The 22877-nt window shown below is 34.2% G+C and overlaps 1 protein-coding gene across 1 annotated transcript in view; it reads left to right on the forward strand.

The window, feature by feature from the left end:
• The window catches only part of DENND1B (DENN/MADD domain containing 1B), an 87219-nt gene that overhangs the window by 51196 nt on the left and 13146 nt on the right, over positions 1-22877 (forward strand). The window contains exons 12-17 of the mRNA XM_010010250.1: positions 5755-5856; positions 11352-11442; positions 15173-15213; positions 16062-16130; positions 18579-18635; positions 19430-19540. Coding sequence (XP_010008552.1) covers positions 5755-5856; positions 11352-11442; positions 15173-15213; positions 16062-16130; positions 18579-18635; positions 19430-19540 — 471 coding nt within the window. The remainder of the gene's footprint in view (positions 1-5754; positions 5857-11351; positions 11443-15172; positions 15214-16061; positions 16131-18578; positions 18636-19429; positions 19541-22877) is intronic.

Here is a 22877-nt window from a genome sequence, read left to right on the forward strand (position 1 = left end):
CTGCAGTGTCAGCCATTGTGCTATCTGCAACATCAGCGATCATAGTTTTGACCACAAGAGTAACCCTACTGAGGCATTGCTGTTGTAAGATAAATGCTTCTTAGATAATGTAAATGTATATACAAATCCAAATTATGTATACTTTGGGATTGTCACAATTTAGCCCTGAACCTTTTGTTGCTTTTATTTTCTTTAGGTAGTCCAGCACTTGGGAATTTATCATGAAATAATATTGAATGTTCCATGTTTCAGAGTTGCATGCATAGGTGGGAGTTAGATACAAGATTAAAATTGCTCAGTTTGTGTCATTTTGTCAATCAATATACATGCAGTGTTGTGGTTTTTAATAGCTATTTTAATTTACACATGCTTCATGGACAATTTTTAGGCACCCTTGCTTATATCAGACAAGAGTCACACCAGTCAAACATTTTAACAGCTCTATGATGGTTAGGGAAAATGGGCTTTGCATATATACTTGTGCAAACCTTCCAGATGAAAGAGAAGACTAGTAAATTTTTTCCATTAATCCTGTACTGTACAGTCAGTACTATATGATGTAAAGAAATCTTAAACAGGTAATATTCCCAATATATGTCTAGAGATGGAGAGGTAGATAACAGAACAAAGAAGGAGTGGGAAAATCATTACTGTAAAATTATTCCTCATGATAGAGATTAATTATCATCAGGAAAATAAAGTAGAAAAGTTGTTTGCTTCTAAGAAGCAAACATCAGGAAGAAATACAGGTGTGGGTTTTTTTGTTTTTTAAGAAAAGGTAATTCATCATGGTTGGACAAATGCATTTCAAATATATTTTAAATAAAGAAATCCTCGTACTTTATGACACATCTATTAAAATATTATGGAATGCAAGCAACAGTAATTTATTATCTGCCTTTGAATAATTGTCTTTTCTTTAAAGAATTAGCTAACAAAAGATGAAGTCATAGAAAACAAATCACCTCTTTTGGGGAAAAAGTCCTCAAAGCTCCTGATGTTAAAACAAAAGAAATGAACCCTGGATAGCTTTGGTTTAAGTTATGATGGTTGTAACATCACTCATCGGAAATTAAGAAATGAAGAGCAAAGGCTAATGGCTTGCTCTGGAATGCTCAGCAGTAGGAGTTCATGGTCTCATCAGCGCACCAGGGGTGCCGAGATAACTTCCAGCTCGAAGATAGCACAACCTGTCAGCCCTGACTTTAATTGAATGCTAACTGGAGTGCTTTGGGCCAATATTGACGCCATTTTAAGTACTGACATCGGCTCTTCAACAAATGCAGATATATTGCATTCAATATACAATAAATGAAAATAATCCAATTAAATGTTATATTAGGGAAAAAAGATATTTCAAGATTCATAATGCATCTGAATTACTTGAGAATGCATAAGTAATGATTGCTTATAATTTAGTATCAGATTGAAACTTTTTGAGGACAGGTAACTCTTGAAATTGGTGTTGACTTGTTTACCTTTTCCCCAAGAGTTAGGCATAAAAAGTACTGCAAAGCATAGAAACAGAGAGAGAAGGAGAGACAAATGGAATGCCAGACCAGTTTGTGTTTAAATCCAGAAGCACCTGTGTTATATCTATTTATTGTGATTTCTGTAAGAATTTTATTTTACATGTTGAAAACTATATTGTTTAAATTGTCTTAAGGACCGCAGTAGCCCTTATAGTATTAATAGGAGTTGTTGTAGGGTGGAATTGTGACTATAAAAAATATCTGCACATCTGAATGTTTGGGTAGATTGCAAGAAATTTTCAGATTTTGCAGATTTGTGTGCAGTTTTGAATAGCACCTTCCTGAGTAGAATCATAGGTCATACTCAGTTATACCTGACCTTTATCTCTGAAAGTTATGATAGAAGATGAAATCTCAGCTTTGTACTTCCTTGATTTTAAACAGAGGACTTCTAATATCAAAACCAAAATGGTGTTTAATACTTAGGTGGCGTTTGTTTGTTTGTTTGTTTTAAAATAAATTATACAAAACTGAAGAAGTTATAGCCATATCTACTGACCTTACACTCTTCATATAATAAGCAAGAGCTACCATATGAAGGAGTATTAATTATAGCAGTAGTTCAAATACTTGGTATGAGTCAGCTCATGCTAGAGCAATACGAATGTTTTCTGAAATAAAGAATTAAAATGTACTTCTTGTTCAAGTTAAATATCACCAGATTTAGAAAGCACAAACATACCTTCTAATCTAAATTATTTTTCCTTTTAAAAGGATCATGCTGTTTTAACTTGCTGTTTTAACTCACTGTTTTCATGTAGCTTAGACTAAGAAATTCCTGCTATGTGTGGCAAGCTATGAAAGGAGAAGAAAATTCTATAGCAACTGTTGTTAAAAGGACAGATATCCTGTTTGGGCATAGATTGTTTGGTCTGAGTATTAGCTGTCTACCGTTCAGTATAGATTCCCCACTGGGTTTTGATCAAACTTGTTTTGAAAGTGCATTGTAGATCAATATAACGGGGCCATTTAATGGTCTTCTAGTTAAATATCAGTGGAGCATTCCTCTAAAACGCAGTTTCTAAAGGTACCTGGTTGTATTTGCAGAAATGAGAATGTTATAAGCCTTATGTACAAAAACTCCCAGAGCTATATTTATTAATATTGATTCAATAATTAATTTTTTTAATAGCACTTCAGAAGGCTTCATGTTTACATTAATAATCTTGAAGATTTGCTGAAGTTTTACTTGGAAAACGTTTTTGTTTTTTAGAGCCTTGTACAAATAAAAGAGGTAGGAGTTACTTGTATTATTTAGTGCAGTTTCAGTAAAGTTACAGCAGATACTCTGAGAAAACTTCAGTGTGGAATTTCTACAAGTTTCAACAGATTTTCTCATTTTGATGTGCTGAATAGGCAGGAGCTTTAAACTTACTCAAATTCTTAAAGCAATCTTGCTATCAGTAGGTTCAAACAAAAGATGACTTTTGGATGTGAAGTCTTTATAGATTTAAATAAATTTTCAGCTAAAGAATAGCTCTGGTTATTCTGTCTCTGAACTGTACTGATAAGGGAACAGATGCACCAATGCATGAGTGCTTGCTAAGTATCTGAAGCATCCAGTGATTAAAGGAAAGTATTTGGGGAAATATTACAGCCATGCGCTAAAAATGTGTGTTGAACTACCATTTCCTGGCATTCTGTTACACGGTTTGAGCAGGAGAAGGGCCATCAAGTATAACTATCTGGCTGCTCTCTTTTCCCAGGCTGATGTGGAAGGGAGAGCAAGCATGCCTGTTTTCTGCTGAGAGATAACCTCTCCTTTTTCTCTTTCATTTTTCCCAAGACAATTGGCAAAGTGTCAGTGGAGACATAGCTCAGTTTTCATTATTTTCAAAATATACTATTTAGAAAACTATTTTCTCTCTTTGGCGCAAAATTTCATGTTTCATAGTGTGTCATGAACTATCATCTACTAAGTTCTGCACTCCCATAAAGCCTCTGTATTTCCACAAGACATTTCTTTGTGTAGCAGCAATACATATATATGTAAATAAAAATAAGAAAAAGGAGTTGTTATAATTTGCTGTCTTGAAATTTTTTTGGAAGAACTACAGAACTGAGAGGAGAGTCTGCCCTCAGGAACACTGTGTCTTGTACCACCATGTCTCACTGGAGACTATTCCATTTGTTTTGATGCACTTTTTGCTGAGTAGCTTGGGGTCATCTTCTTAAGACAAGAGTCTTTAGGAGCTCATGAATAGCTAATGCAAAGTGGGTCAGGAAGGCACTGCTATTTAAAGTACCACAAACATTTCAAGTTACTTGGCAGATCCAGCATGTCCTGCATGTGTACAGTTTTCACGGGTTATCTTGGGATAAGAAGTAGGTAGAGTAACTTGGCTGTTTCTCCTCGAGACTTGATTGGCAAAGTGCTACATATTGGCTTTGCATATCACGTCATTCTGGCTGCCCTCTGAAAGGGGAGAAACTACCTCAGGTGAATGTGTAGCTTTTGGCTCTTCCAGTGAGGTTTCTTTTCTGAAAGAGGTTCCGTAAACACGTAAGGATGTAGAACTGAAAAACAACTTAAACATGAACTTAAGTACTTTGCTGAGTAGTATTGGACCTCTCAAGAGAGACTTAAAACATGGAAGCTTTTGATAGTATGTAAGGAATAAAAAATGGCATCACAGTGTTTTTACGCTAATATTCCTTGGATCGTATTTGAACCATTTAAAAACAAAGTGCAAGGTGTAAAGAGCAGTTGAAAATGATTCAGAGCCACTCCACCAAATCAACTGATCACATGCAGAAAACATCTTATGATGTTCTGGGACCGTATATCTGCCCAGGCAGCCAGAATGGTAAGAAAATGAAGTGGTGTGTGTGGTTAAACAGGGTTAGGATCAGAAAGCTGTGCTGATCATGGGCATGAATAAATTTGTCTTTAAAGTGTCTGATGGAGGTATTGTGAAGATCAGTATCACAGCTGTCTCTGCTCTTTTCTGTTTTGAATGGCTGAGGTGTCTTTTATTCTGCTGTGGGACTGCACTGTATATGTAGTTTTTGGGTAGTAAAATATTCTATGGTAGATTTAGGTGTGGCATTTTGTTGGATTCCACATTTTCTATCTATCAGACCTTTGGTGATTGTTTCTAACATGGTAATTATTTTGGTTTTGTAAACTTGGGTGAGAGGCCTTTTGTCTTCATGATGAAATCAGTTCATGTACCTTGATCACTACACAAACTTTGTGATATACCTGTAATCTATCCAGTCATGCCAAACACCTTCAAGTATTTATCACAAAGTATTGACAAGAATAACAGTATTGGAGAGAATGCTCATCAAAAATGTTCAGTGGTGTGTGTGAATGAAGTTAGGAAATTTTAAATGAAATTAGGGACTAGCATAGAGTCAGTTTGATTTTTTTGTAAATTATCTTATCAGCATCTTTTGTTTTTAAATAAGTGCTGGTTTTAGTAGTAGTTTTTTTCAATAAACATTTAATTTTCAATGAGTACTTGTTTATCTTCTTTTACCAAAGTGTTTTGGTGTTGGGTTTTTGGTAACTGTAGGCTATCCTCTTTTCCCATGTTATGGAAATACATTTCACTGTTCAAATTTTAATCTCATCTGTTAAGACTCTCCATAACAATGTTCCAAAAAGTTTGTAGTGTTTTTTTTTTTTTTAATAAAAATAAAATAGATATTTCTTTCAATAATTTCCTGTTAAATCAGCACTATATTTATCAGTCTTCTCATGTTTGGTAGAATAAAGGTAAAATTAATTTGGTGCAGACACCTATTTTGGTCTGAATTAGAGTTAGGTTTAGTAGCACTGCTGATTTAACATGCCAGGGAATCAGAGTAACCCTGAACAATAATGCATGTTGAATTATTTGTAGTAGTGGACCTGCTCTTCCTCAAAATTTGAACCACTTCCCTGAAATTATTAATGAAGAGCGCTATAAAGGTAACATGAACCAAATATATACCTCTTTAATTTTTCCTTCCAGTGCATGTTTTGTAGGCCTACAAACCAGAAGCTCAATTGCAAAATATATTGAGAACTATTTCAATATTGTATGAAGATTTTGGGCTTATTGTTGTCTAAGTTTGTTTAATTGGATGCATGTTTATCAAGATTGCTTGAAAGGGAATAATTGTATGTATTAGCTATTAATAAGTAAATAATTTTGTAATGGAGACTTTAGAATAAATGGGCATATTTCTGTGCTCTAGTTACCATCTAACTTTTCCTGCTTAAATTTTTTAGGGAGAGCCTATAACGTTCTGTGAGAATAGTTTTGTGAAGCATCGTTCCAGTACTACTAAGCAGTTCCTGGAAACTGCTGTTAATCTTCAACTGTTTAAACAGGTATGAGAGGGTAAATGACTGATGTTTAATGATTTTAATGCTTAATGTACATATTTAAATACATTTTCCTTTTGCCAGCATGTGAAATTCTGGGATAAAATATAATTAGATTGTTTACAGACAGTCATCTCAGTTTTGTTGTATTTTTAAATCTTCAGTTATAGTTAAAAAGCAGGGTGAGATGGAACTCAACAGAAAAATAACCCCAGGGTGCAGACGCAGTGCAACGTCTCTTCAGAGCCAGTCAGCTACTCATCTAAACAAGAAAAATCATGGATCTCCCAGCTTGATGGTTGAACTTCATTTACAGCTGTCTTGGCTCATAACCAAAGAACCTCAACTGCATAGTGTTTACTGAAATTGGACTTCAGTGGGGTTTTATTTAAAAACTGGATTCATACTGTTATTGCAGTTTTCATTGCTCATTTTTGAAGTATATGCACAGAGAATGTTAGAGACCCAAGCCATAGGGGTGGCCTGAAGAATATTCTAGGTGATCTGTTAATGCAGATTTTGAGCTAGTAGAGAACAAATTGTTGGATGTCTGGCACAGCTCAGTAATAGTTTTATTACAGTCCTTGAAATGATTTTTTTTTTTATTTTATTCTGTAATTCTTTTTTCTCTCTTATCATCACATGACCCCTTTGCATCAAAAGGGTGTTAAGAATCTTATTATTAGTTTTTTAGGAAAATCAAGGAAAATCCTAATGAAATCAGAAGACTCACAGAAGTATATATTTTCCTGCAGATATGTGGAATGATTGAGGCATGGGAGTTCATGTTTAAATAAGCTGGTGGACTCCTTTGAAGATATACTGCCATGATAGATAAGGGAAATTCATTATACATAGGATCTTCTAATTTTCAAAAAACATTTGGTGTTAATCAGAGGCTTGTGTTTCGTGTAAAGATTTATGCAAGGAAGATAGTTTGGAGAAGTCCTGTGAAAATATGTTTCTCCTAATTGTATAAAAGTTAGGGAAATACTGATCGTAGACTGTGGCTCCTGTAATTTTACTGTGTTTTAATTTGTACGTCAAAAAAAAAATTAAGTAAAAATATAATAATAAAGAATAAATCTGAAACCTTTCAAAGCATTCAGCACACATGATTGAAATGGAAAGAAGTAATGGAGTAAACAGTGTTGCTTATATTTTGCATATCTTGGTGTGATAGGCTAGCATGAAACTTTCTTAATAGAAAGCTGCTTACAAGCAATGTTTCTAAATTGTTTTCACACTGGTACTACTAAAGCAAGACCTTCAGCTTAAGAAAAAGTCTTAACTCCACTGAAATGAATGGGCTTGTCAATGTGGCTCTGTACTTACCCATTACATTTTAATGTGTTCAATTAAGCAGAATCAGTTTACAGTTTGTTTATAGCTTGTTTTAATTTTATTTCAACTACAGAAAATAATATATTTTAGAGGATTAGGAAATGGTAACAATTTTGATGATGTGTGGGCTTTAATAGTACTAGTAATAGTTGGTTTTTTTCATTCCTCTAGTTTCTGTTGCAAAGGTTACTCCTGCTTTTTCAGTTAATCCTCAGCCCAGCTGCATCTTCTCCAGTTTTTCCCACTGACAAATGGACTGTTTTCCAAGTTGTTTGTGTTCAAAAGGACTAAACTGTATTTCACTCCGTTCTGGGAACTTTTAAGCAGAAAATAGTTCTTAGAAGCTGCCTTAAATGTAGACCAAGCAGAAAATAGGTACTTTAAATACACTTTCCCCCGTAACTGACAAGTAATCCGTCTTCTGTCCTTTTTTCTTAGTAGGTTTTTAATCCCCACCTGCTATATTAGAACATGTTAATTCCTCTAATTCAACCGCTGTTTTAATTTTGGAAGTTGTATCTTTTCACGAAAGTACCAGGAAATCACTGTTGGAATAAATCGTGGAATTAATTCTTTGCGTTACTTCCATTCAGATTATTTTCACCTTCAGCATCATCTTGTTTATGCTTTGTATTGCATTTTGATGATCTTTCTATTTATGATATCCCAAAATGTATTAGCACCTGCCAGTCTTCTGTACCAAAATCATTAACTAACCTGTAAATAGGATCATTCCCAACACTTATGTATAAATACCATGACCAATGACATTTTTTCTTTTTCTTATTATGAGCTGTTAATGCCTTTTTGGGCCAGTCCTTATCCAACCTGAAGTTCAGGTGTACTGTTCAGGTACTCTACTTTTATTTAATCTAAAATAGTACTTTGAGACACATGCAAGACGCTTTTCTAGGGTATAGATAAATTGTATTTCCTTCATCTAGAAAAGTAATTGTTAAAGAGTGTGAGTTTTGATAACTCATATAATATATCTTTCCAGTTGCTCATTTACTCTTTTCCCCCACAAAGTCTATTTGTAGATCTATTTGTAGCCTCATCACATTGAAAAGGACAAACTGACAGACCAGCACTTATCAGAATGGTACTGTTATACTTCAGATCAACTGCGTTTCCTTTACCTTGATAGACACACGTTTTGGTCTGGTGTTTTTGTGGTTGTTTTTTTTTTAACCTTCAGATGTATGTGCTGGTTTCCTTAGAATTGTGTAACAGACCTGAATCTAGGGAGTTCTTGACTTGAGATTTATTCCTTGGGTGTTATAATGTACATTTTTGTATTTCATTTTCATTAACACTTGTATGTTTGTTCCCTTATTCAGCATCATAGTCTTTACTACAGATTGAAGCAGGATATTCTTGGCAGGGACCATGCCTAGGTTATCTTTTTGCCTCAAACCATTCTCTCAGACTTATAACTTATAGAGATGTCTTTTACATCAGGTTGATGACTTAACATTTTGGAAATTGAAAGGACTGTTATATTGCTCTGATAGAGAATAAACCAAAACATACATTTTCCAGGAAATCATAGAAGTAATTTATGATAAACACCCTGATGGGGATCACAACTATAGGGACATAAGAACTTCAGTTTGCTGGCTTTAGTTCTCTAAAGCTGGCTTCTGTTCTGAATAGATTTAATTTTAAAAACCCTGGTTATAGTTATTCTTAAACTATTAGGATATTTAATCATATTAAAATTATTTTTCTTAAATAGTCTAATTTCCTGATTAAATATTCTATGTATGAGTTTTTCTTTAGATTAAATATTTTCTTAATTTAATTTCTTAATCCTTAACTTAAACATTTATATGTTTAAATGAATATATACTTACGTTACTACTTTTCTCACTGTTTTTTTCCCCCACATATTTGATATATCTACTGCTATGTATGCTATCTGTTTATTAGCTTTTTTCAGAGCCTTAGAAAGGCTCTCCTTTCATGAGGGTAGCATGGAAGGTAGCTGATACTTATTTCAAGCTGTAAACATAAGCAATTAATAGTTGCATCTTACATGTCACATAGAGTGTCCAGGGAAATTATTAATTCATTCTTAGAACTAGCATGAACCCTAATGCTAGAACATCTTGTTAAATACTGTAATCATGTAAGTAATCTGCAACATTTATTGGGATGTGTTTCTAAAACGGTGGAAAGTGCTAACTAGAAAATTATATAATGAATGCAGGATTAGGACTTGGAAGAATATCAAGTCTTTGAACATTATTAGTAATTTCTAATTTCATTTCTAAGCTTTATGAATTGAGCTCTCTTACTGTAAGCTATTGAGCTGTTATTGTGTGGAAATCACATTTATGATGGTGCATTTGCTTCTACCAACTTTTGTTTTAAATAATGGTTGAAAAGATTTGGAATTTTTACTTTTGCCTAAGTAAATTATTTGGTTTAGCTCACAAACATAATCTCTCCTTCCCTAGCCCCTACCCTTTATCACCTGTGCAATAAGATCTTCCGAAGTGGAAAAAGTCTTTATTTTGTTCTTAGAAATAAAAATTATTTAAGGATTATGGTAGTTCTTTCTTTAGTCATCTTAAAATCCAAGAGTAGCACTAGTTTTTCATGGAAAGCGCTAGTCAACCAAGGGCTCTCTGATCGCAAAGCAAATGCATTTTTTGGGATAGCTGTAGTTCCTTCCCCAGGTCTTCCTTTTTACCTTTTTTCAAAGTGGGTGTTACGTTTCCCCCTTTCCAGTCAGTGGGAACTTCACTGGACTGCCACAACTTCTCAAATATGATGGATAGTAGCTTAGCCACTTCATCCACCAGTTCCCTCAGGACCTGTGGATGCCTCTCACTGGGTCCCATGGACTTGTGCACCTCCAGGTTCCTCAGTTGCTCTTGAACCTGACCTACAGCAAGTGGTTCTTCATTCTACCAGTCCCTGCCATTGCTTTCTGTGGCTTGGGGCAGTGTGGCTGGAGCACTTGCTCGTGAAGACCGAGGCAAAAGTCATTGAGTACCTCAGCCTTCTCCATGTCCTGGGTAACCAGGTCTCCCATTTCCTGCTGGGGAGGGCTCACATTTCCCCTAGTCTTCCTTTTGTCGCCAACCTACATACAGAAACTTTTCTTGTTGCCCTGGATGTCCCTGGCCAGATTTAATTCTATCAGGGCTTTAGCTTTCCAAATAATGTCTCCGTTATCTTTTTGTTAACAGTTCTGTTTGTCAGTATTTACATTGAATACTCAGTTGGAGTGATCCTCTAAAATTTAGTCAATGTCTCAGCCTTCTGTTGATAGGATTTACCAAATGGTGAGTATGACCATAAATCTTATGTTAGTTTATAGTGTGGAATGAATTCATAACTTTCCCAAAAGAGATAGTGTCTTACAGTTCAAAGGCTGGGGATGGGAGGGATGCGGGGTGGTTTGTTTGGGTTTTTTATCCCCACAGCAGTAGCTCAAGATGCTCTTATCTCTTTTTCTTACTGTGAAATAATCCAGTGATCCCAAAGTGGTCTGACCATGAACCAACCTATTTGGAAAAAAGCCAACTTGGAGTAAAATAAAAAAAATAAGGAATTCAGACAAGAAAGAGAAAGAAACGGTTATCTTTGTGCTTGCATTATTCTTGCTGCTAGAATTTTTTTTTTTTTCTGAGAAAGTATTTTGTTTCATGTCACAAGTCTGTTCATTGACAAGCATCAGATTGTCACTGACATTGTTTGGATAATCTGTGGTAAAACGTGATATAGCCAAATAATTAATTTTGGTTAGTTCCTATGTACTGTTTAGTACCAGTGAACAACTGATAATTCTTGCTAGAAGATGAACTATCTGTAACTGGAAAAATGCTTTCTAACTTTATCTCTCAGGCTTGAATTAGCTTTTTCAAAACAAAAAGGGAGGGGATGCTTCTTGAAAGAATTTTAAACCTTTAAGAATGTGCTCATTGTACTTCTTTGAAGCCTGGTAATTCTGGACAAGAACGTCTTCTTACTTCTGGGATGTTTAATCATTAATTATCTTATTTTGACTTTTTCTGACATATTTGGATCTTTTCAGTCATAATACACTTATGTATATATATGTGAATCCATGTGCTCATGCATCTGTAACAACAGAAGAGACAACAAAATGTGACTTCTTTCTTTTTATTCTCTTTTTCTTCCAGTTTATTGATGGTCGGCTATCAAAATTAAATGCAGGAAGAGGATTCTCGGATGTTTTTGAAGAAGAAATCACAGCAGGAGGCTTTGGTGGAGGTAAAGGATTAATTTGGGTGTACTCATTGATGCTGTTTCTTTGGGAGCTGTTTAACATGGTGATGTCTTCATGATGTCATGTGAATTTTAGAGGTCATTAATTTTGTTACTGTTTCACTGTTTCCATTTATTCTTGGATTTAGCCTTTAACAGATTACTGCTGGGACACTTACTAATATGTATCTAGTTATAGCAGCATATTAAATGAAGATATCTTGCTTTAATCCAGTAAAATAATACTTAATTTTCAGTATATGATGAAACATCACTATATTACTTACGTTTTTTATTGCACATTTTTATAATAGGGTTCATTCTGTCAACTGTGTTTTTAAAATTTTGAAATTTGTGCTGTTGGTCTTTGCTAGTTGTTTTCCATAAAAATTTCTAACTTTTTTCATGGAATTATTTCTGTAGTGCAGAAATCAGAGTGATTTCCTGAATTTTTGGACAAATTTTCTTTCTCCCACAGATGTATAGCACTAAAATAAAAGAGGGTAAAATTTTTAACATTTATATGTCTTGTGAGAAGGGACAATGAAAGTTTACCACTTAAACATAAATATTATTCCTTGTGTTGCTTCCTTATGTTCACTGACAATTCTTGTAACGCTTTTCATATTAGCTAGCTTACAAAGTTAACCCATATAGAAGAGCGTGTGCTGATTCCATTCCTGATTATTACAGGGTTATTGAATGGTTTCCTGTTAAACATTTACTACAGCTCAGTTGTTATTTGAGGTATCATAAAGGCTATCAAAATATTGGCTCAAAATATGCATGACAGCAGAAATGCTATTTTATGGTCAGTCTTGAAAGTAGTTTAGAAGCACCCCTATCCCCTGCAAGAAATCATCAAATGATGCAGAGCCTTCTGCAAAATACCTTTTTTATACTTAGAGTATTTAAATGCTTTTGTTCAAGATTTTCACTGCCTTCTCCTGCACTCTGTGTCTTGTGCTATGATCTAGCACATAACTTGCGCTTTTTTTCTTGATTAACGTGGGGTTAGTTATAAAGAGATTTACTTCTTTTCTGCCTTTTTAGGGTAACTTAGGCTTCTGTGAAAATGTTTTAGGCATTGAGCATCCATTATTCAGATAGGTGATGTCAGTATTCAGAGTTTGCTTGCTGGCTGCAGCTGGGGGGTCAGGAGGCTGCAATAAAACTGCAATAGAAGTTAGATGAAGCTTGTTTCTGGCTATGTTCTGGCAGCCTGTGAGCCACGTCTCACCTGGCTCTGCTCAGGAGGGAATGCTCAGCTTTGCTAGCAGTTCTCGGTTAGATGGCACTGCGTGTGTACTTTTCAAGTCAGACAAGCTGTATACTGCCAGGCTGTGGACAAATTGCTTAGGGCACATATTCAGTATTTACATAACTGCTGTCTCATTATCGTTATGAAGTGCAGGGCTAACAATATGTATGCAATTGAAGGTGACATTTTGTGATGCTAATGGTGTAGAACTATGATCTCTTTGCAGAGTTCACTCCCACCAACTTTATTAGGAAGCCGAAGATTTTAAACAGGTGAAACTCAGGCTTCAGAAAAGTCACAGAAAGTTAGTGTAAGCTACAAGCTATTAAAAGGACAGGTGAACATATTCTTAGCTATAGAGAGAGTAATTTAAAAATTACTGAATCAGGTGAAAAGTGTTTAAGTAATCACTTTTTTAATTTGCTTTTTTCCACATATGTGAACATAACTAAAACAGCACAGAAAATTAATCTGGAAATTGGAGAATAGACATAGATTTAATTAGTTTTTATGATTACTTTTTTCCCCAGTAAAGTTGTCAAAAAGAACATGAAAAGAAATTTGTCAGCTTTCTTCATTACAGTTCTCACTTAAAATTTTATTTTCCACAGAACTATACATATAACGGAAGTATTAGTTCTCAAGAGTTTTATGTAACTTTCAATACAAGAATATAGTGATGATTGGCTTAGCACTTGTATTTCTTGTAGAATATATCTATTAAATAATTTGTAATCACATGGATTTTACTAGTTGCTCTAATGTGAATGGTGATAGTTTAAGGAAAACTGAAAACCTTTGAACCTCTCTTTTAGTAATTATTTATTTCAAGGAGTCAGCATTTTCTTGCTAGAGTTTCGGGAGGTTCAGCTCTAGCTGGGGGTATGCAGTGTTAATGTGGCCTTTTCTGTAGATGAGTATTTATCCATTTTCTTCATTGCCTTCCCTGAAGTCTTTCTACACAACTAGAAGATAGTTCAACTTGCTGATTTTCTCTGAACTCATCTACTGACTAGTAATTGCTTTAGTCATAAGCTGTGACAGAGAAAGCTTAGTTGTGGAAAAAGTCACTGTTAAGGACATCACAAGCCAGATGCTGTAGGAATATTGTTTATAAGTGTTTGAAGTTATAAAATGTCATGTTAGAGAAAGTACTTATGATTCACTGAAATTTCATTAATGTACTAGCAGTGGTTAAATGTCACCTTGTTACATGTTATTTGTGTACTACCTTCTATGGTGGTTCCAGGGAGCCAGATCGAAGATGTAGAAAATGGGTCATGTTTGCTTTAGGTTGTACTTTGATGTTGTTACTGGAGATAGGAGTGTCATATTATAAGGCACTCTCCTTTCTAAGAGACCATTGCATTCACTTGCACCATCATTCATAAGACTTTTGCTGTCTTGAAATTGCTTGTAAAGAATTTAGTGGAATGGGCGAAAGTGCCTGATATGAGTATAAACAGCTCATTTTTTTCACCTCATTGAGAAACTTGGGAATACCTTTTACAATGATCCAATTAGTTCTCAGATGTTTTCTAGGAGAATGTTTTGGCTTTCCACTAGCCACTGCAGTAATTCCATCCAGGCCTTAGTTAATTGATTATTTCAAGGCTTAATGAGGTTTTGTGAATTCCCCTTAAAAGTCTACAACGTCAAGAATATATCAGTATGGTCTTTTCAAAATAGATAAACTCTCTGACACTTCAGCATTCTTGCGTACATGAATGTCTTGTCTGGGGTTAGAAAATGCTTCCAGTACTGGAGTATTTAGGCAACTGATGTATTCTAAAGCTTTCTCAGGGATCAGGGACCCTATCTTTCAACAGGAAATAGCATTAATTTCTTCATCATGTGCTTGGTAGAATTTAACCCTTCATGGCCAACTTATTGGCAGTGTAGTCCTTGGAGGTCCTACAAAAGCCAGTAGCCCTCACTTGCCTTTTAGAAATTTTCCTTTGTGAAAGAAAGTAGATATGATTAAAAATTTAAAAGGACTTTTTCCTGCACAGGGTTATATGGTTATGCCATAATCGTTAGACTTTTCTCTCCTTCTTTTTCCTTGGGATGCTACCATCTGCAGTCCACATAATTTTTGTACTTGAAAGTTTGCCCAGTGGGGTCATTATGCTTGAATTCAGTTCATTATATATTGTTCACCCATTGGAGATGCGTTTTTCTTTTTAGATTTTTAGCAGTATGTTATAATTATTATAGTTTTAATTTATCTTTCTACCTCAATTGGAATTAAAAACTCTGTTCGGTGAAAAGAAATGGAACACATGAAATAAGAAATACCTAGTGTTTTTTCTTGTTGTACACATTCTTATCATTACATTCCTTGTCTATCTGGAAAGAATGAAATTAATGAATAATCCTCTAAGGGAATTTTTTATGCAGATTGTGAGGAGGCTTGAAACATTTGAAATTTTGGATGTATGTTTAATTGTGTTATATTTTACATTTCTATTTCAGGCAATTCAAGATCGTACCAGCAGTGGATGCATACAGTGAAGGTATGAGCTTGGTTAAGTAATTAAACTGGCCATCCTGTTCTTTAAATCTTTGTACTTTTATGTACATATATGTAATTGTAAAAGTTTGTTCATTTGCAAGGAAATAAAAGTGCATTCTATAATAAATACCATGAGTATGGTTCCTGCAATCTTTTTTTCAGTTTTTGAAGGTTTGGGTTTTTATGTTTTTTTTTGTTTTTTAAGAAACAAACAGCCCCATACACAAAACAAATGCCAAAACCCACAAGGTTTTTCAGTCTGTATAGTCAGGGATTTCACTGCTTTCTGTATCGTGTTACATTCCATAACTGTGAATTAGGTGTGACAGTAGAATTTGATACGGAGTTTATCACTTTTAGTAAATAGCAGTTTTGTTGAAATGGAGTTGCGCAGTTTGGCTAGCAAAAGACCCTTGGTATAACCTTGTTATTCTGTAGGATTACTAAAATATATTATTTTAGATTAAGAGAATTCTTGTGTGATTAAATGAGATAGTTCTTTCTGTCAGGTCAAAGTATTTTTAAGTTGCATAATAAATATGGTAGGAAAGCATGAAAAATACCCGTAACTTCTGAATTGATTTTGAAATAGTAACAGTGAATGAAGAATGAAAATACATCATTCTGTTAGAATGCATTGATAAATGTGTCAGCTATGATAATGATGTACTGTAACCCTTGTGTAGCTGCAGACAGCAGGTTGGGGAGCAAACACAGCTGTGGTTATTCTTACTGATTTAAAAAGAAGATTTTTTTTTTCTTTGAAGTACATTGTTTATTTTTAATGCTGTTGTCTTGAGGTTGACTTACGTTAAAATGTTACTGAAATACATCTTTTGTGTCTTTCAGAAAGGCGGTGCACTAATCAACACAGCAATGACCAAAGCCACTCCAGCTGTGAAAACAGCATATAAATTTGTAAGATCATCTATTTCAAATAAATAATACATAAAAATATTGCAAATTCCTACAAGCCCTCATTCTTCCTGGATGGTTAAAAATCTTAGCATTTTATAAATGTATTGCAGAAAAACACTTGAGCATGTAGAAAGTTTTAGCTTCATTTATTTTCTCACATAGCACTGGGATCTAGAGTTGATTCAGTCTCCCAGATAGATTGTATGCAACAATAGACATATTCAAAGCGTCAGTGTGCTGTTTTTGTTTCAATTATAATATATGCTAGAAACTTATTTGAATATCCTTTAGATATTTGGTACACAGCTGATGTCAACATGATTGAAATATAGACTCTGAAAATAGAAATTCTCATTTGCACTAGAGTCCTGTAACACAGCACAGGCATTAACATGAGTGTAAAACATTTTGCAAATATTACATTTGTATGTAATACAAACATTGTGTCATCGTATATAGTTACATAGTCTATAGTGTTAACATGATGTAGAGATCTCTGTTCAGAAGAGATATAGTTTGTGCTGGACAAATGGAGTCCTGGCTTACACAGATGTAATTTCACTTTGGCACTAAGTGCTGCGCTATTGAAAAGATGTCATAAAGCATCAGTAATACGTGCAGCAAGACTCTTCTGTCATCTGCTCTTTTAAAGATGATACTAGCATACTTGTTTTTAACTGGATTTAATGCTTATACTTTTGAGCTTAGAAGATCTTGTTTTCATAGACTGTCTAACCAATAAAGCATGTGAAATTATATGGTATTATGCAGAATGGGAAAATGGCAATAGTGTCAAATGAAGTGGGAAGTATTTTAAGGTTGCATTTTTAGTATATGGGAAAAGACTTTTGGCTTCCTTTTTGCTTTTCCAAATATTTCACTAGTTGGATGCATAATAAGTAGTCCTGAATAAATCAGTACATCAGTCTAAGCAAGTGTATTTTAAGTAAAATTTTCAAACAGAATTTTTAATTTTACATCAGTTGAAAAACACAGCAGTTGGGGAGAAAAGCAGGTAAATAAATGAAATATGCTTCATATTCATGGACTCATTTATAATTTAAAAAGTAATTCATTAACGGGTTATCTGCAAATTATTCTTTTTCAGTTTGCACTAGCTTAGGCTGTGCTCATATGGTCTTCTCCCAACCTTCAATTTTGATAATTGTGTCCTTGATAATAAAGGTTCTTCAAAGTGAACTTCTGTGTATGCCAGGAGACATTGGTAGATTTTGTGAGGATCTATGTATATAAGGTATTCAAATTTATACTCTATTTAAGTTCTTATGCTCTTGCCCTTTATGGCACCTTCTACTAGGGAAACGAAATAGGCATTTCTTAATTGCTAGATAAGTGATTTGTAGCCTTGAGTAATATGCTTGGTACCATTCCTCAGTTAGAACAAAGCACTCCAAAATTGATCCAAATGCTGTGAGCATGATCTGGAAAGTTTAAAGTGTTTCTCAGGTTAGCATCTGCTACATGGCACCCCATTGTGCTGTTATTGAGCTTATAGATGTATGATTTAAGGATCAAAAAGACTCTCTGACCTCTTGATTCAAGAAAATGATTTTCTTTTTCTGAAATTCCATGTATAGAAACACAGAGGAAAAATAGGTGGTTTCCTCATATTTGTACCCTTAAATGTATATTTTTAAAAGTCTTATTTTCAAGACAACCTTGAAAACTTTTGTATTTTTTTCCTGTATTCATATAACAAAGATACCTTTTTCTTCTATTAGGGTTAGGGTTTTGGTGCTGTGCCCCACCCCACCTCCCTTTTTCTTCTTTTTTTCCTACTCCTTCACTCTTTTTTCCTTTTTTTTTTTTTTTTTTTTAATGTACATACACAATATTCTGTATTGGTAATTCATTACTCTGTTCTTGGCTGTTTTCTATGCAACAGTGATCCTTGGCTGCCTATTTTAATACACACAGAATTCTTCCCTAAATAGCAGCACTACACTGTTCAGCAACACTGGGCAAAATCTCTATCTGCATAAGAAATCACTTCAGTTCTCTTAAGATTGATGTTGCCTTGCAAGTTGCCAGACTGGAACACTGTAGCAGTCATCTTAAAAATCTTAACACTTTTCCAGCATGCCTTACTGCTAAATACCCTTTTAAATATAAAGAACAATTTCAAATCAAGGAGTACATGACCATTTTTAGCCTGCCCTTAGTAATACTGGAGGATTTTTGCGTACGTATGTTTTTACAGCATTGGGGTGCGTGTTCTGAAAAAAAAATCCCTAAATATACAGGCAAGGCATAAATATAAAAAATATACTGACAATACATGTATGAATTTGTGATAAAGGTTATTGCTCTTCTTTATATCACCAGGTATTGTTGAAAAAAAAGTGAAATTAGTATAGCATTATAAAGCATCTTCCATGACTACAGCCAGCATCTTGCAGAACTACTTAAGTCCTTTTATTTTTCTAGGCAAAATATCAGGCAAGACAAGGAATAAGAGAAGTGAAGAGTAAGTTAAAACACAAGGTATGTAGTACACTTTTTACTTTCAAACATTGATTCCTGTATCATTCTGAAGCTTATACTTTACAAATCACATGAGATTTGTGTTTTTAATGACTTTTGAAATATGCTTAGCCCTTTGTTCAACAATACATTTTTCATAACGAGCCCTCTGGCAACTATCTGTCATTCTATGCATCCACTGAATAATCTCTTTATTGTTTGCATATTTTATCATAGAACAACAGAGGTCTTCAAAGATACATTAACAGGATGCATGTTTTCATAAAGTTGATTGCTTTGATATCACAATCGAAGCCTTTGCTTCAAGCTGAGAATTTGAGATGGGAGCATCTTGCAGTGCAGTGTATTTCAGAAGGTGTAGTTGTTCTTTTTGGTACCATAAGATATGTGAACAATGGCAGTGTTTAAAAGTGAAGGAATAATTTCATTTTGCAAAAATGTCAGAAAAGATGTTTTTAGGCATTTTGCAGCTGCTTTTCCTATTGAAAATTTTGTTTCCACATGAGATTTTTCTGTAGCGAGAACGATCTGGTTTTTAGATATATTTTATGCTATTTTAAGAAAACTTTCAAAAAAATTTCCTAGACATTTGAACAATTCATCTTTTAAATGACAGTGTTGATAATTCAGCTTCTTGAAAAGCTAAATTTGATTTTTTTACTACAGATGGTATTTTCATGACAGTAATAGATTGTGGCAAGATAATTTTGGATGCATTCTGCATGCATAATATGGAGGGTACTTTGCAAATAATGATTACAAATAAAGGAATTTAAAGCTGTTTTGTTGCGTAGGAGAGTGAGGAAGAGTATGGAACTTGCAGTGCTGGTGCAGTACGGGCTGCTCCTGTCTACACATTGCATTGTGAGAAAAGAGCAAACTCTGAAAAACGAAGACTGGCACAGGTAAGACACCTGAAACTCCTGTTCTTATCCACATATATGAGGAAGATTTTTGCCACTTAATAGTAATTCATCAGTGAATCTATTTAAGATTCTTTTACTGTCTGTGCTTGGATAGTGTGATTAAAAGACTTTATAGAAATACTCCTATACTGCTGAATGGAGGAAAATTGCTATTCGTATTTTATCCCTGTTGAGAGGGGAAAACCTGGGAGATTTGTAAAAGATTTAATTCTTAAATACTGTTTTTGATAAAGGCTTCTTACAGCAAATACATTCTGGTCTATTCACAGATCTGTGTTAGGCTATCTAGTTTAGTTTCTTATAGTGGGGCACATGAATTTTGTATTTATAATAAACTGATTTGGCAGTCATATGGCCTTTAACCTTACTCAGATAGTTAAGATTTATTATTTTATTAGTAAGTCAGCTAGATAATTTGGTGCCAATCTCTTGTCCTTTTGTTCTGTAATCCTTTCTAGTCTTGATTTGAAGTAACAGGTGTAGTGTCTCAACTTTGGCAAGTGTTTTCATGTCTTTGGATTCATGTTGACAGTTTTATTTCATAAAATAATTTTTTGTAACACATTTTTCTGGGAATAAATGCCTGCATATGTACATATTTTAATGTGTGGGTGTATATTTTATATTGTTATTGCATGTTTTTAATACATGTAACGAATGTTTATATATGGATTTTTAATGCATGTATCTTATTATTAGAATTAAGTATAGAAATTCAGTCCAGCTGATCTAACAACATTTTGTTGTATACTTGAGGTACTGCAGTGATAAAAATCTGAATTGTCTATTTAATCAATTTGATTTTTAGTTAGTTTTTATCCATAACAAGTGTGAAAATTTAACATAGAATTGCAGATTATTGACAAATTACATTAAAATTGTACATTAGTATTAGGTCATTATTTTTAGTAGAATTATTTATAATCAAAGACTAGACCTTCTGCTTTAATTATTTAGGTAGGTTTCATGTTGTAATGTTTTTGTGATTTAAACTATGTGCCCTCAGTATACTTTTATGCGTGGGAGCTGTGGTGCTAGAATTCTTTTGAGAGCTTGTGTACAGTAGATTTTCTTCACTGAGTGTCAGAAGAGAAGATATACAAATCTAAATGTATGAGTACAGACCTCTAATGTTAATAACATGAATAGTTCTTAAAATATTTGTCGCAAATATTACATTACTGTCTTTATTTTACTTTATATTACATTACATTACTGTCTTCTTAATACATAGCAACTTCCCCCCACCCAAATAATTTGATTGTGTGATATACTAAAAAGCTTCTAGTGAATTATAAGACAACATTCACAGATTAGTCTAGGTGAGCCTACAGTTTTATGTATCTGTGTAAATATGTAACACAAATGTACCCTTGTAGTCGGTGAATTTTTAGAGTCTGCTTTATTAACGAAATCTGCAGTAACTTACTGATACGGTAGTGCTGCATACTGTTAGGTACAGGAGTCCAGGGATGTGAAGGAATATAATTTACCTTGGTACAATTAAACATTTCTTTTGAAGGCCTGTGTTTGGACAAAACAATTTAACTTCTGTATGGTTTTGTGTTCATACAGCTGTATATGGCTAAATCCTTTAATATCATTGTTGCTGTTTCTACCAGTCATCCTCTGGTTTTGAAAACAAGGCAGAAGGAATGAATATCAGTCCGTAGTTTTGTTTTCATATATACATATACACATGCGTGTTTTAGTATTAGGTACTGCAAAGCTTGTAACTAATAGCCCTGCAATTTTGCCCTGCTGAAGGTCCTGTGTGTTCTCTCCAGCTCTTGTCCCAAATGCCACATGAGCCCACCGAGCAGGAAGGAACAAATGGTGATCGCTCCCCAAGAATTCTGCTCTCACGTAGTCTCCTACACCTCTCACTCATGCTATTCCCGATTTTTCCTCCTTCTCAAAAGCAAAGAAACCAAAATGTTTCTAAAAAGAAAGTTTACTGTTGCTACTCTTGGTTGGGTTTTTTGTTCTTGTTAAGTATTTTGAATAAGGTAACATAAATGCAAGTTCTTTATGAATAAGTGGTGAGACTAAACTTGATGTCCAAATAAAAATATATATTTGTATTCACAAGTGCATGTGTATGAGAGAGACTATATTTGAGCTAGTACTGAATCTGCCATTTAGAAGTGAATTTCACAGGTTGCTGCTGTAGTAAGGTTTAATCCTTTTTTCTGTAACTCTTTATCCTGCAAATGAACCTCTCCACCTAAATTTCTAAAACGATACCCATGTGTGTCTATAGCAGTATAAGGATAGTACTAATGTGCAGTTTGTGCATTTTGATGTATATTTAATGTAAGGATGAGATATTAAATTGCAATGTCAGTGTATTTGAATTTACCTCCAAAATGTAAACAAAAACAAATGAAAGAGACTGCTTTTAATGATCATCTTGCTTCCAAACAAGGGCCACCTCTGCACTTTATTACTATTCTCTTCCATACTGCAACATTTAGAAACTCGTAAATATAAAGAATTTGTTATGATATTTTGTCATGGTATATGCACACATTAAGCTTTTCATTCTCCACTTCTTAGAAACAATTAACTATAAATACTGATAGTTACCTGAGACGCTGTACAACATTTACTTCAAAACATTATGTATGATATGAAATTTCGCTTCACTGTGAAAGATCATTTTAATAATTGGTTCATAATAGGATTTTAGGGTCTGGGGGGATGTTTCCTTTACAATAGGAAGTGAATCTGCTTTTACTCCAACAAATAGTAGTTTATATGTGGGTCTGCTAATTAGTACAGTTATTTCCTGTTTTGTTGATGAGGCTTTAATAAATGTCAAGGGTACAGCCATGAAGATCTCCCAATTAGGCTTTGCGTTTGTAAAACCCAACCCCTTTGCTTTTGTGTGAAGATGACAGTTCCAACTGCAGCCTCAGCCTAACAGGGCTCAAGGGAAAGGATACTTCTCTGGTTTTATTGAAAACAAGGCCAGTTTGGCCCAGGGAGAATACCAGCACTGGTCACAGTGCAGAGCCATTTTTTACAATGAATATTTACTAAGCTTTATCACTGCTGTCATAGTGGGTTTATTGTATTTTTTTTTTCCAGATTGGCAATAGACTATGAAAAAATTAGCAGTAAATCAGAACAATTTATAGCATGTAAAATAGCTGTCAAGGCCTAATCAGAGGATAAATAATTGTGTTACTGCAAACTGTAGTGATCAACTTGCCCTCCTATAATTTTCATTTCAAAAATCTTTCCTAAAAAATAAGAAGAAACAGGAGTGCCATCGTATGTGCCTGCGCATGTGCGCACACACAATTAATCT

The sequence above is a fragment of the Nestor notabilis genome, unplaced genomic scaffold, assembly GCF_000696875.1.
Source record: "Nestor notabilis isolate BGI_N333 unplaced genomic scaffold, ASM69687v1 scaffold1722, whole genome shotgun sequence".
NCBI lineage: Eukaryota > Metazoa > Chordata > Aves > Psittaciformes > Psittacidae > Nestor > Nestor notabilis.